This window comes from Mirounga angustirostris, unplaced genomic scaffold (genome assembly GCF_029215605.1).
Source record: "Mirounga angustirostris isolate CCGP_5_RB_7025 unplaced genomic scaffold, mMirAng1.0.hap1 SCAF_10, whole genome shotgun sequence".
NCBI lineage: Eukaryota > Metazoa > Chordata > Mammalia > Carnivora > Phocidae > Mirounga > Mirounga angustirostris.
Genome location: NW_026991718.1, coordinates 21769123 through 21784023, shown reverse-complemented (window position 1 = coordinate 21784023; position 14901 = coordinate 21769123). Strand labels below are relative to the sequence as shown.

The 14901-nt window shown below is 41.3% G+C and overlaps 2 protein-coding genes and 1 long non-coding RNA gene across 11 annotated transcripts in view; 1 reads left to right on the top strand and 2 right to left on the bottom strand.

Annotated features, from left to right (window-relative positions):
- The window catches only part of ZNF512 (zinc finger protein 512), a 31676-nt gene extending 23318 nt beyond the window's left edge, over positions 1-8358 (bottom strand). For 2 of the 8 annotated variants that reach the window (XM_064571999.1, XM_064572000.1), the window contains exons 1-2: positions 7925-8026; positions 7346-7509 (exon numbers count right to left, since the gene is read on the bottom strand). Coding sequence is in view for 3 of the 8 variants with exons in the window: in XM_045884307.2 (XP_045740263.1) it covers positions 7346-7404; positions 7925-7954 (89 nt within the window). In the remaining 5 variants the exon portion in view is untranslated. The other 6 variants (XM_045884307.2, XM_064571998.1, XM_045884308.3 and 3 more) reach the window with 6 other exon arrangements.
- LOC135361721 (uncharacterized) overlaps positions 7623-14901 on the top strand; it is a 54128-nt gene continuing 46849 nt past the window's right edge. The window contains exon 1 of one of the 2 annotated variants that reach the window (XR_010405475.1): positions 7623-7758. This is a non-coding gene — a long non-coding RNA (uncharacterized LOC135361721). Of the gene's footprint in view, positions 7759-8020; positions 8113-14901 lie in introns of those variants that run through there. The other variant, XR_010405474.1, reaches the window with a different exon arrangement.
- Positions 8359-14901, bottom strand: part of SPATA31H1 (SPATA31 subfamily H member 1) — a 34550-nt gene continuing 28007 nt past the window's right edge. The window contains 3 exon segments of the mRNA XM_064572005.1: positions 8359-8547; positions 8549-8584; positions 8586-14806. Coding sequence (XP_064428075.1) covers positions 8503-8547; positions 8549-8584; positions 8586-14806 — 6302 coding nt within the window. The 3' untranslated portion in view covers positions 8359-8502.

Genomic DNA, 14901 nt, shown 5'->3' with positions numbered 1-14901 from the left:
GATTTAAAGCAGCTATTATAGGGGCGCCTAGGTGGCTCAGTGGGTTAAGTGTCTGCCTTTGGCTCAGGTCACGATCCCGGGTCCTAGAATTGAGTCCTGCATCGGGCTCCTTGCTCAGCAGGGAGCCTGCTTCTCCCTCTGCCTGCCTCTCCCCCTGCTTGTGCTCTCTCTGACAAATAAATAAAATCTTAAAAAAAAAAAAAAGCAGCTATTATAAATATGCTCCATGAAATAAAGGAAAACACACTTGAAGTGAAGGAAAAGGTAGGAATTCTCAGCAGAAAAAAAGAATTAATTGAAATTTTAGAACTGAAAAATACAGTATTTAAAATAACAGAATGGGCTCAGTAGGAAAGGAAAAAGAGACTGTGGCACAAAAATACATTTGAAAAAAATAATGGTGGAAAATCACCCAAATTCAATGAGACATAAATTTACAGATTCCAGGAGCTCAACAAACATGCAATAGGATAAACTCAAAGAAAAACACACCTAGACACATCCTAATGAAAATGTTCAAAACCGAATATTAAAAGAGAAAAATCCAGAAAGCAGCTAGAAAAAAATGACATGTTACATATAGAAAACAATGGTTTGAATGATCACAGAATTCTCAACAGAAACCAAGGAGAACAGAAGACAGTGTAACATCTTTAAAATCCTGAGACAAAAGATTTGTCAATCTAAAATTCTATACTCAGTGAAAATATCCCTGAGACATACTTCTTCAGATAAATAAATTAAAAAAAAAAACAAGAAAATTTGTTGTCAGCAGATCTGCTCTATGAGAAATGCTAATGGAAATTATTCCAGATGTGATGAAGGAAAATGATACCAGAGAGAAATTTGGATTTTTAGGAATGAAGAAAAAGCAAAAGAAATGGTAAATAGCTGGGTAAATATATTAACAATGACAATGACAACAACAACAAAACCCTCTTTAAAACAAAATTTTAACATTATCTGGTAAGGTTTTCAATATATGTAGATGTGATACATATGACAGCTATAACTTAATGGTCAGCAGGCAGGGGGTTAAGGAATCTACATGGTTGTGAGGCATCTACATTTAAGCAAAGTGGTAGTATTTTAACTCTAAGTAGCCTATGAAACAATAGGTATGTATATTGTACTTCCTAAAGCAACCACTACACACAAGAGAAAGAAAGAGGAAAAAAAAGAAAAAGAAAAAGAGAGATTCAAAAATCAATAAACTAAAATTGGACACCAAATATTCAAATAATTTAAAATAAAATATAACACTGGGTACGAGAACACAAAATAAAATGGCAGACCTAAATCCAACCATATCAATAATTAATTTATATGTTTATGATCTCAACACTCCAGTTAAAAAGCCCAAGACTGTTCAAGAGTGAATAAAAAAGCAATACTCTAATACAGTTGACCCTTGAACAACATGGGTCTGAACTATATGTGTCCATTTATACATGGATTTTTTTCAATAAATACAATACAGTATTGTAAATGTCTTTTCCTGGTAATTTTAATATTTTCTTCCCTCTAGCTTATTTTATTGTAAGAACACCGTAGTATATAATATATAACATAAAAAATATGTGTTAATTGATTGTTTATGTTATCAGTAAGGCTTCCAGCCAATAGTAGGCTATTAGTAGTTAAGTTCTGGGGAAGTCAAAAGTTGTATGAGGGGGCGCCTGGGTGGCTCAGTTGGTTAAGCGACTGCCTTCGGCTCAGGTCATGATCCTGGAGTCACAGGATCGAGTCCCGCATCGGGCTCCCTGCTCGGCAGGGAGTCTGCTTCTCCCTCTGACCCTCCTCCCTCTCATGCTCTCTGTCTCTCATTCTCTCTGTCTCAAATAAATAAATAAAATCTTTAAAAAAAAAAAAAGTTGTATGAGGATTTTCAACTGTGTTGGGGGTCAGCATCCCTAACCCTTGTGTTGTTCAAGGGTCTACTAACTGCATATTGTGCCTACAAGAGGCACACTTTCTTTTCTTTTTTTTTTTTAATTGTTATTTATTTAAGTAATCTCTATACCCAATATGGAGCCTGAACTCAGACTCCAAGAGTCAAATGCTCTTCTGACTGAGCCAGCCAGGTGCCCCCAAACTTTCAATATAAAGACATAATAGGTTGGAAATAAATGGATGAAAAAATTATACCACACAATCGACAAACACAAGAAGGCTGGAGTGCCTATTCTAATACCAGATAAAACAGACTTTAAGATAAGAGTATCACCAGAGGGGCGCCTGGGTGGCTCAGCCGTTAAGCGTCTGCCTTCGGCTCAGGTCATGATCCCAGGGTCCTGGGATCGAGCCCCACATTGGGCTCCCTGCGCTGCAGGAAGCCTGCTTCTCCCTCTCCCACTCCCCCTGCTTGTGTTCCTTCTCTCGCTATCTCTGTCAAATAAATAAATCTTTAAAAAAAAAAAAAAAGACAAGAGTATCACCAGAGATATAAAGGGACACTCCATAATGATAAAAGTAACAAATCATCACAAAGACGTAATTACCCGTTGCATGTGTCTAGTAATAGAGGCTCAAAGTACACAAAGCAAAACTGAGAGAATTAAAGCAAAGAACCAAACAATTCTACAGTCTTAGTAGAAAATTTTAAGACCTCCTCCTTTCAGGAATTGGTAGAACTAGACAAAAATTCAGTAAAGACCCAAAAGATGTGAACAACACTATTAGCTAAATTACTCTAGAATTCACTTTATAGAACACTACCTCCAACAACTACAGGATACAGTCTTTTCAAGTAGACATTGTGCATTCAACAAGACAGAGTATATGCTGGGCCATAAACTTTAAACTTAAAAAGATGAAAATCAGGGTGGCTCAGTCGTTAAAAGTCTGCCTTCGGCTCAGGTCATGATCCCAGGGTCCTGGGGTTGAGCCCCGCATCGGGCTCTCTGCTCCACAGGAAGCCTGCTTCTCCCTCTCCCACTCCCCCTGCTTGTGTTCCCTCTCTCTCTGTGTCTCTCTCTGTCAAATAAATAAATAAAATCTTAAAAAAAAAAGATGAAAATCATGTATGTATTCTCTGACTACATCAGAATTATATTAGAAGTCAAGAACAGTAGATCTAAAATAAAAAATAAATCTGGAAATTAAGCAATCTACTTGTAAACAATTCATGGGTCAAAAAGAAATCACCAGAGAAATTCAAAAATATTCTCAAGTGAATAACAACAAAAATTCACACATCAAAATTTGTGGATTGCAACCAAAGCAGTACCTACAAGGAAACTCACAGCTCTAAATACTCCTATTAGAAAATTAGATCTATAATCAATGACAAGATTTCATCTTAAGATAACTTAAAAAGGGGAAAGTAAACCCAAAATAAATAGAAGGAAAAATATAATGAAGGGGAGAAATTCATGAATTAGAAGAGACAACAGAGAAAATCTGGTTCTTTGAAAAGACCAACAAAATTGACAACCCTGTGGCTAGACTGAGATAATAGCAACAAGCAACTAGAAATGAACTTATAAAAATAATATCATTTACAATAATATAAAAAAACACCTAAAAACAAATCTAACAAAAGATAATCAAGATTTTTATAATGAAAACTTACAGAGAAGTTAGGGATCTAAATAAATGGAAAAATATAGCATGCTCATAAGTCAGAAAACTCGGGCGCCTGGGTGGCTCAGTTGGTTAAGCGACTGCCTTTGGCTCAGGTCATGATCCTGGAGTCCCAGGATCAAGTCCCACATCGGGCTCCCTGCTCGGCGGGGAGTCTGCTTCTCCCTCTGACCCTCCTCCCTCTCATGCTCTCTGTCTCTCATTCTCTCTCTCTCAAATAAATAAATAAATGAACAAGATCTTTAAAAAAAATAATAATAATAAGTCAGAAAACTCGGTATTGTTAAAATGGCAATTCTCCCCAAATTGATCTACTGATTCAATACAATACTGATCAATACTCTAGCATGCTTATTTTTATAGAAATTGACAAACTAATTCTAGAATTTATATAAAAAGACAAAGAACCTAGAATAACTAAACAAATTTTGAAAATGAACAAAAGAGTTAAGATGACTTACCCTATCTGATTTCAAGATTTACTCTAATCCCACAGTATCAAGACAGTTTAGTATTGGCAAAAAGACAGATATATAGAAGAGAATAAGGAGTCCAGAAACAGACCCACACATATAGATGTTGAAATAATTTCTGACCAAGGTGCCAAGGCAATTGAATAGGGAAGTCTTAAACAGGATATACAAAATGAAAAGAAATTAACATTGACTCTTATAACACACCATCCACAAAAAATCAACTCTAACCAAGTCAATAGACCTAAATGTAAAACCTAGAAAACTTCTAGAAAAAAACAAAGGAGAAAATCTTTGCAGTTAGGGATAGCAAAGTTTTCTCAAATAGAATACAAAAATAAGAAACATAAAAGGAAAAAATAACATTTTAATCATTTTTAATGATGAATATAAAACTGTTGGTCTTCAAGGCACCCAGGTGGCTCAGTCAGTTAAGTGGCTTCAGCTCAGGTCATGATCTCAGGGTCCTGGGATCAAGCCCCAAGTTGGGCTGTGCCACGTTCAGGAGGGAGTCTGCTTCTGGATTCTTTCACTCCCTCTGCCCTTCCCCTCTCTCTAAACTACATAAATAAATCTTTAAAAAATAAAAATAAAAATAAACAAAACTGTTGGTCTTCAAACACACCATCAAGAAAACGAAATGCAAATCAGAGATTGGAAGAAAATATTCAAGACACATCTATCTATCAGACAAAGGAACTGTATTCAGAATATAGTTTTTAAAAATACTACAATTCCATAGTAAGACAAACAACTCAATTTTTTTAAATGGGCAAAAGATATGAACAGGCACTTCCCAGAAGATGATATATGAATGACCAATAAGCACATGAACAGAAGTTCTACATCATTATTCGTCAGGGAAATGCAAATTAAAATCACAATGAAACACAACTATATACCCATAAAATTGACTAAAATTAAAGACTTATTCCCATACATTGCTGGTAAGAATATAAAATAATACCAGCAATTTGGGAAACAGGCAATTTCTTAAAAAGGTAAACATACTCCTGACATAAGATCCAATCAACCTAAGATGGTAAATCTTAGTAAATAAATACCATCTTAGGTATTTATCGAGAGAAAAAACAAAACATTTTTCTACACAGAGACTTGTACGTGGATGTTCATAACAGCTTTATTTTAATACCCTCAAAATGAAAATAACCCAAATATCCTTCAAGGTAGATGGCTAAACAAATCATAATGTTATCGATAATGAAATTTTGTTCAGCAATAAAAATGAATTTTCATCCAAAATCATTATTTTGAGTGAAAAAAATCATGCAAAAAGAGAACACACTACATGATTTCATTTATATAAAATCCTAGAAAGAAAAAAGGTCAGTGGTGTCTGGGAACAGGAGTAGAGGAAGGAATGGATCACAAAGAAACCCAAAAAATGTTTTCAGAGGGATGGAAATGTTATCTTGATTGTGGTGACACTGTTATGGTTATTTACATACATCAAAGTTGATCATACTGTATACTTTACATATGTATACTATAAATATGCAGTCTATTGTACTTCAATTATACCTCAATAAAAGTATTTAAAAAATTTTAATAGGAATTGGCAGGCCTCTAGGGCCAAAACCCACCATCCAAAACAATGGGAACAATGCCTACTAGCAAGACTTAATAGTATCAAGAAGCCATTAAGAGTCAAGTCCCATGTGACTCCTCTTGGTAAACTACCCTCATAGGAATGTCTTTACTGTTAGTGTAGGACTCAGATATACCCATATCCCCTCTCATGAATAAGTACAAGCACAGTGATAAATAAATAAATAAATATCAATAGTTCATATAATCAGTATGATTAACATCTTGGAAATTAAATCAATGTAGTTAGGGAATCCCTCCCTATAGGTCTCTTTCATTTTTAAAGGACTCAACAAAAACAATACTTGTCAAATGAGGGTACTTGATTGCTTGTAAAAACCCAGATTAATCTCAAACTTCCCTTTCCATAAATATGGCAAGAAAAAGACTTTGGTTTGAACAATATGATCATAATTCTAGTAACTTTATAATTTGTTGTCTGTGGCACCTTTTGGCCTCAGCTTCTAACCACAAGAGTGAAAAGTTGGACCAATTTTCAGCTCCTTTCTGATCTACCAAGAATCTTTCAGAGACCCTAGTTCATTCTCTAGGTGCAACTACTTAGACTTCATTAGAAAATTATTTCAGTTCATCCCAGTTTCCTTTGCAGCCTCTGTTCATTCTACCCAGTCCTTAAATGCTGATATTCTCCAGGGTTTCATCCTCTAGTCTCTTCTAGTCTCACTTCTCACCAATGGTTCTCAAACTTCACAATCTCTTACAAAGTCAGTTAAAAAGGATTCCTATGCCCTAACTCCAATGATTCTGATTCAGATTAATAGATGAGGACCTGTTAATCTTTATATTTTTTTAACAATTAGCCACTTGCTACTCCATTAAATGCTTTTACCTGTTCACATTCTGTTCTCTATAAAAAATACCTTTTCCTCTGGCTAACTGCATTATTCCTTGACTCTCAAGTCTGTTTAGTAGGAGTACTTGCTCTGGCAACTCTTCCCTTCTGAACTATCACCCCCTGACCCCCAAGTCCTATATTAAATTCCTGTTTAAAAATATTTACTTACACCTAATCATGTTGATGTACTTGCCTATCTCCCCTTTTAGACTATTCTGTGTTTTTCTTGTCTGTATATCTAACAGATATATGTGTTAATATTGCACATAATAGATATTCAGCAAATGTTATCTGAATTAATTAATTCCTTCCAATGAATATCTAGTTAATAAGAATCTCTAATATGGAAAAGGTTAGCACATTCAGTGTACGAAATAAACAACCAGTCTTAAAGCCAAATAGTCTGAAAATAAAAGGATTTCTCACAGCCATTTTTACCAGTCCTTCCCATGTTCATCAATGTATTCATGAGTATATATTTGATGTCTGAGGACAGGCGGGGCTACACTAAGTCATACGTTCCATTTTTAATATAATTCGTACTTTGCTTTGCAAGCTAGGTTCTTCTCCCCTGTATTAGGTTTAGACCTGCACTGTCCAATCACGTAGGCACTAGCTACAGGTGGCTATTTAAATTTAAGATTAAATACAGTTAAAAATTCAGTTCCTCAATCACACTGGCCACATTTCAAGCGGTCAAAAGCCATACGTGGCTATGGTCCTGGACAGTGCGGATACAGAACATTTTCTCATCATCACAGGAAGTTCTACTGGACAGCGCTGGCGACACAATTATAAATGGATCCCAGAAAACCTCACTTACTTCTTAGCTCCCACGATCTTCGTGCTCCTCTGCTGCTTAAAGGATGTGGGTTCCGGAGTCTAGCAAATCGCAAGCACATGAGTGAATGCTAGGGACCTCTGAACCCTGACCACAAAAAGACGAATCCCCTTGTGCCCAGAAGAAATGATGCTCTCCCCAGGCAACTACCTCAAACGGAAAAAGGCAAGACTTTTTAAGAAAAGTGTGTCGTCCTGTCTTCCTACAGAGTTAAGGCAGCTGACAACACCAGTCTTCATCTCCACCATTCCCAAAGCTCTGTCCCAGATAAAGGTTCTAAAGGGAGGCGAAAAGAGAGGACAACGGATATGGGAGGTCCTGGGGACATAAAAGGAATAGAAACTAATGGCAATATGGCGAGAAACTGAATCCAAGGAAGTGCGGAACAGTCAGCGGTAAGTGGGGGGGGAAAGGGAGACAGGTAGCTCTGACCTAGAAGGGTGGGGCCTACGATGGGCTCTGATAAAACCAACTCTGAGCATGGGACAAAAGCGAGGGACCGCGTGTTGCGGGCTCCACAGCGCTACCCCTAAAGCGTAACGGTCAAACCGAGAAACTCACGGCGGGTACTGCACCGAGTCTGGAAGACATCACTCCCTCTCCACGCCTAACAAATCCACCCAAGGGCTCCGGCCAGACCAACGCCACTTCCGCTCTCCCCTCTTCTCCCGGATGTGGAGTCGGCGCCGCGGGTCCCAGGTCTGAACGTCTACTTCCGCCTGGCAGCTTCCGAGGGGGCTGCGGCCGGAGTGAGTCACGTGACACGCCTCCCTCCTCTGAGACCCCCGCCCCGGGAGGCTGTAGGTGGGGTTTGGAGCTTTATCATGCCCTCAGAACCCCTTGCTCGCGTTCCATCCGTTTGCGCGACACCAAATATCCCTCCACCCTCCATTCCCCACCCAGCACGACGAGTGGTCTTTCTAGGTGGAGATCAATTATTGCCCCTTTATTTATCTTAGAGAAATTTCAGACCCATTCCCGCCCTCCCTCCCCCCGCCCCCAGGTAGAGAGGCGTAAAGGCTCTTTGATTGCTGAGGATGCAGGTATTGGAGGCAGTGGCTGAGCAGGAAAGAAGCCAGGAAAGGGGCAGCTCGGTGAAGACTTGAGCCAGTCAATGAATAATGGGCGCGAATCTCTTCTCATCTGTTAGCTTCAGGCCTCTAAACTTGCCCTGCTTTGGAATATTCTGTGTGTGGTCCCTAGGAGATGTGTTTGAGTAACCCTTGCAATCTTTAGACAGACTATGTCTGAGTCTCTCCCTAGGGGAGCTGTGCTTGAGTCTCTCCTTAGCGGGACTGTGACTAGTTCTCTCAGAGGGACTGAGATGGGTTTTGTCAGACCAACTATGTTGGCCCCTTTCAGAATGGCTGTGTTGGCTCTGCTCAGAATGACTGTGTCTGCTCCTCTCAGAGTGCCTGTGTCCACTTCTTTCAGAGGGACTACAATGAGTTCTCTCTGAGGAACTGCGACCGCTCCTCTCAGAGGGCCTGTGCTGTCTTCTCTCAAAAGGGCTGTGTCCTCTCCCCTCTAAGGGACTGTGATGAGTTTTCTGAAGGAGACTGCGATGGCTCCTCTCAGAGGGACTGCAACATCTCCTCTCTGAGGGACTGCAACATCTCTTCTCATAGGGACTCTGATAGCTCCTTTTGGAGAGACTGTGATAGCTCCTCTGAGAAGGACTTTGATGGCTCTTCTCAGAGGGACTGCGACATCTCCTCTCAGAGGGACTGCGACATCTCCTCTCAGAGGGACTCTGATGCCTCCTTTCAGAGGGACTGTGATGGCTCTTTAGAGAAGGACTTCGATGGCTCCTCTCAGAGGGACTCTGGTGGCTCTTTAGAGAAGGACTTCGATGGCTCCTCTCAGAGGGACTCTGGTGGCTCTTTAGAGAAGGACTTCGATGGCTCCTCTCAGAGGGACTCTGGTGGCTCTTTAGAGAAGGACTTCGGCGGCTCCTCTCAGAGGGACTCTGGTGGCTCTTTAGAGAAGGACTTCGACGGCTCCTCTCAGAGGGACTGCGACATCTCCTCTCAGAGGGACTGCGACATCTCCTCTCAGAAGGACTCTGATGCCTCCTTTCAGAGGGACTGTGATGGCTCTTTAGAGAAGGACTTCGACGGCTCCTCTCAGAGGGACTCTGGTGGCTCTTTAGAGAAGGACTTCGACGGCTCCTCTCAGAGGGACTGCGACATCTCCTCTCAGAAGGACTCTGATGCCTCCTTTCAGAGGGACTGTGATGGCTCTTTAGAGAAGGACTTCGACGGCTCCTCTCAGAGGGACTCTGGTGGCTCTTTAGAGAAGGACTTCGACGGCTCCTCTCAGAGGGACTGCGACATCTCCTCTCAGAAGGACTCTGATGCCTCCTTTCAGAGGGACTGTGATGGCTCTTTAGAGAAGGACTTCGACGGCTCCTCTCAGAGGGACTCTGGTGGCTCTTTAGAGAAGGACTTCGACGGCTCCTCTCAGAGGGACTGCGACATCTCCTCTCAGAAGGACTCTGATGCCTCCTTTCAGAGGGACTGTGATGGCTCTTTAGAGAAGGACTTCGACGGCTCCTCTCAGAGGGACTCTGGTGGCTCTTTAGAGAAGGACTTCGGTGGCTCCTCTCAGAGGGACTCTGGTGGCTCTTTAGAGAAGGACTTCGATGGCTCCTCTCAGAGGGACTCTGGTGGCTCTTTAGAGGAGGACTTCGACGGCTCCTCTCAGAGGGACTCTGGTGGCTCTTTAGAGAAGGACTTCGACGGCTCCTCTCAGAGGGACTGCGACATCTCCTCTCAGAGGGACTGCGATGGCTCCTTTCAGAGGAATTACACGGGGTTCTCTCCCTTAAGAAGCTATGGTGGTTTCGCTTCTTGGGCGTGATTTTCTCTTTAAGGTGACTCTGTGAGGTTCTCTTAAGTGAACCATGTAGATTTCTCCCTCGGGCTTGAACTCTGGTTCCTGTTTTGGAGTTCTTGGACTCCTGGCTAGAGATTTCACTTCTGCAGAAGTTTTTCTTAGCTTTGCTGCTACTGTCATTTTGAACAATACCCATACGCTGTCCGACTGAAGTGGTTTTGAAAATGGCACTTCTTTTAGAAACTATTGGCTTGGGCAGTTGGGTACGTCTGAGTTGGAAAGAGCTATCTCTTTTTGGTTGTTGAGGTGATCTGAATTGCTCTATTTCTTCCCATAATATCTTCTCCTGCTTAGTGGTTATGTCTGTTGGTTTTAGCTTGACAACTGGCATCCTGTCTCTTTTGATATCTCTTGATAAGGAATAATCTCTGGCTTTTTGTTTTAGATGGTGGTTTTTGCTTGAGCGCAAATGGTCTGGCCTTGACCTGTCCTCAGGCTTTGGCCCAGCAAAAGCCATAATTCTGTGTGCTGTCTGGAATGCTTGCTTTAGGCCTTGAAAAAGCAGTTGAATAAATTTGGGTTGGGAGGATTTCTTAGATTGTCTTTTTAAAGAGGCAGTAATCGTGTGAGATGCTCCATTCCTCTTCCTTCTTAACTGGGCTGGTAAGTCCCTAGAAGGACTCCGTATTGTGGTTCTACCATTTGTGTAGAACTTTGTGTTTTGTGTTCTGCCTCCCTTAGTGATTCTTTTCATTGGGTATTTTGAACTATGGGTCTTTTTGGTTCTCCTTTTAGCCCATTTTTCATCCTGATTGCTTTCAGAGTCACTCTCTGGTAGAGAGTGAACTTGAGTAAATTCATAGTGTCCCAGCTCTCCAATTTCTGTCTTTCCTAGGTCAGGGCCGCTATACTGCCTTCGCCTGATGTGGACTTGTACAGGAGATTGGGAAGATCCAGACTGGAAATCTATTGTAGAAGTAGGACTCTTGGAAGCTTGAGTATAGACTTTAGCTTTCCTTAGTGATGGTGATATAGGACTCCTTGGTGTGATGGGTCTGTCTCTTCTGTGGTACTTTGGGACTTGGGGTCTTTTCCCAGTTCGCAACTTAAAGCCAAGATGCAACCTAATCTCTCCGTGGCCTTCAGGAGTGCTTACAAGGTGGAGCTGTGGATAGATAAGAAGGTAAGGCCCAAAAGAGCCCTGTAATTTATGACAGCAATTAAATCCTGCACATCGGCCACACTGTAAGCAGATAGGGTATTTTAAAACTAAACCTGAAGTTAGAGGTGGAGGTACATTTGGGGGTATCTGACTCCTTAACAGTTTTGCTGCTATTTTTAGCTGCAGATCTTGTAGCAACTGGAACTGTTCTGAGAAGTCAGTCTTGGCCTGGGGAAGGTAACTTGGCTTGAGACACTGTTGGGACTCAAAAATCCTCGTCTGTGAATTACTCTGTGAGTTCTCACTCTCTTCCACTGGAACAGAATCTTTCCTAGTGAAAACTATATTGAAGGAAGACTCTAAACCTACTGTGGCAGGAGGCTGGCCCCCTGTACGTGAAACAGGCATGTGCTGAATGACTTCCTGGGATATATCACTGAGCTTCGAATCTTTCTTTATTCTTGTTCTACTCCCAGAGTATTGCTGTATTATGGAGGACATGGAGCTACGTGTCCACATCCTTAAAGCTATTCTTTGCTGATGACCATGGCATGAAGTGTGTCTCTGAATGTAGTTTTTGAACACTGAAGTCTGAGAAATAATACTTCGACTCTTCTCTAGCAGACTCTGGGAAAATTCCATCAGTTCAGCTGGAACCCCAAATAAATTCTGAATAGATTGACAGATATCTTCAGTTGCTCTTCCCATTAAAGATGTTTGAGAACAAAGCTTCTTTTCCATAGTGGTTCCCAAGACATTCCCCAGCATTAGCATGTTGGAGAGATATTTTCTAGGTAGTCGCTGTCTCCAGGAGTGATTCTCCCAGACATTCTGTTGTCTGCCCAGGACAGACCAGGTAAAGCCTCTTTGAGTTCCTGATCCTGACTGGAAGGTCCTAGATGGTGATCGCCAGCTTTGCAGTGGATGTTGGGATAGGCACTGGAGTGAATTCTCTAGCTTTTCCACCTGCTTCTTATCAGTCCTCTTAGATATGACATCCACTCCTGGGATCTCAAATTGTGGGGTTTCTACAGTGTTAGCTATCTTATCAGAGGGTTGATTGTGAAGGGACAAGGGAAGGGTTGAAGCTTGTATCACAGTAGGGTCTATAAAGGACTCTTCAGGCTGCAAAATATCTGTCCCAAGGTTTTTTATATCCAAGGCCCTTGATACTTCTGGCATCTCCAAATCACAAAGGCTTCCTAATTCAGATGCTTCAACAGAGCTTGAGATGAGTGAGTTTGAAGAGTTCTGTAGAAATCTAGAGAAATAATTCCCTATTTGTAACTCCTCTCTTGACATAAAATCCTCAGATTCCCTATTCTGATATACCTGTGCTAGATTCAAATCCTTACATTCCATGATTTGAGGAAGCCCTATTTTTATCCCTTTTGCTTTCACAGCCTGAAGCCCTTGTTCATGAGTGAACACTCTAGGTTCCTCAAATGAAAATGCTGGCTGTGAGAGTAATTCTGCAGGTTTTACTTGGGTATTTGGCCTTGGAGTTAATTCTACAGGTTCTACCATTTCTTGAAGATGTGGCCTTGGGAATAAATCCAAACAATCAATAGCTGATCCTAAGGCTACTCCTATTGGTTCTACAATCTGAGGAATTGGTCCTGGTGCTAATTCCTCAGATTTTACAATTTGAAGTGGTGGCCCTGGGATTAACACAGTCTTTACAATTTGAAACCCTGTCAACTTCATTATTTCCAAAATTTGGTGTTTTGGCTGTGTGGTTAATTCCTTTGATTTTACACTTTGCAACCATAGCCCTGAGGTAGACTCAGAAGGTCTCACATGTTGCAGTTTTGGAGTCAACTCAACATAGTCTACCATTTGAGAGGCTGGCCCTGGTGTTAATGGTACAGACTTCACAACCTGAAGTGGTGGCCCAGGAGTCACTTTCACATATTCAATAACTTTTGGGGGGGCTACTGGGGTTATCCCTATTGGTTGAGCAGCTTGAAGCTGCGTCTTTGCAGATCCTGTGACTTGATCTAGTGGCTTTGGAGTAATCCTCATAAATTCTGTAATTTGACTCCGTAGTCCTGGAGCTATCTGTGAATATTTCATACGTTGATTCTGTGACTGTGTTAGCCCCATTGATCTATCCCCTTGCTGCCATGTCTCAGATGTGAGCTCTCCAGATTCAGCATGTCCTGCAACTTGACCTGTTTCCTTTGGGGACAAATCTAAAGATTCCTCTCTTTGAAGCCATTGCTTAGAGGTTGAACCCACAAATTCAGGAACTTGATATCCTAGCCCTGGTGTCACCTCTGGAGATTCTGGGACATGATGTAATGACTTTGTAGTCAGTGCTTCCAATTCTTCCCCTTGCAGTCTTTTCTCGGAGATCACCTCCACAAATTCTAGTGCTTGAGGATAAGGCCTTGGAACTCTCTCTGCATATCCAGTGGTTTTACTTACTGGCTTTGGGGTCATTCCAAAGAATTCCTTCCCTTTTGGCCCTGCCTTGGAGGTCAACCCCATAGTTTCTGTAGTGTGATGCTTGGGCTCTGGTGTCATCTCTTCAGAGCCTACAACTTGCTGCAGTGGCCTTGTATGTGACTCCCCCAGATCCTTAACTTGAGGCCATGACTGAGAGAGCAACTCTAGAGTTTCTGGGATTTTCTTTAGGGTTAATTCTAAGGATTTAGAGTCTTGATTCCTTAGCACAGGAGTCAGATCAACAGATTCTGGTACTTGAAGATCTAGCCTTAGAGGTACTCCTGAAGATTCCATGGCTTTACTTGTTGGCTTTGGGGTGAACCCCACAGGTTTGTCTACGGTTTCTTTGCCTTGATGTGCCAACCTTTCTGTGATGTGATAAGTTGGTACTGAAATCAAATTCACAGATTTAGAGATTTGATGCTTTGGTGTTGGGATCATCTCTGCATGTTCTACAAACTGATGCCCTGGCCTAGGGATTATCTTAGAGGAGTCTGTGATTTGATAGCTTCTTTTTGGCGTTAGCTCCTCAGATTTTGTTCTTTGAAGCAGTGACCCCGGTGGTAACTCTACAGATTTTATATCTTGTTGCAGAGATACTGAAGACAATTTCACATGTTTTATACTTTGAAACTTTGGTTCTGGAGTAAATTCCAAAGGTTTCTCACCTTGTTGCTGTGATTCTAGAGACAAATTTGAAAATTTAACACTACTCAACATTGGTCCTGGCATGAACTTCTTAGTTGGCTCTGGTGCCAACACCACTGATTTCATACCTTGCCATCCTGAAATCAACTTTCGGCAACTCATACCTTGCTGTTGGGACCCTGGTGTCAACTCTACGAATTTCACATCTTGAAAACATGGTTCTGGAGCAAAGACCTCAGAATTAACACTTGGTGACCTTAGTGACGACAACCCTAAAGAATTAGCACTTTGAGGCTGTGGCAACAGGTTTGACTTCAAAGATTTCACATCTTGAGAACATGGCTCTGATTCAAACACCACGGATTTCTGCCTGAGGCAAGAAATCAAATCCTTAGAATTCACATCTTGAGGCTGTGGCCTTGGGCTCAACTCCAGAGAT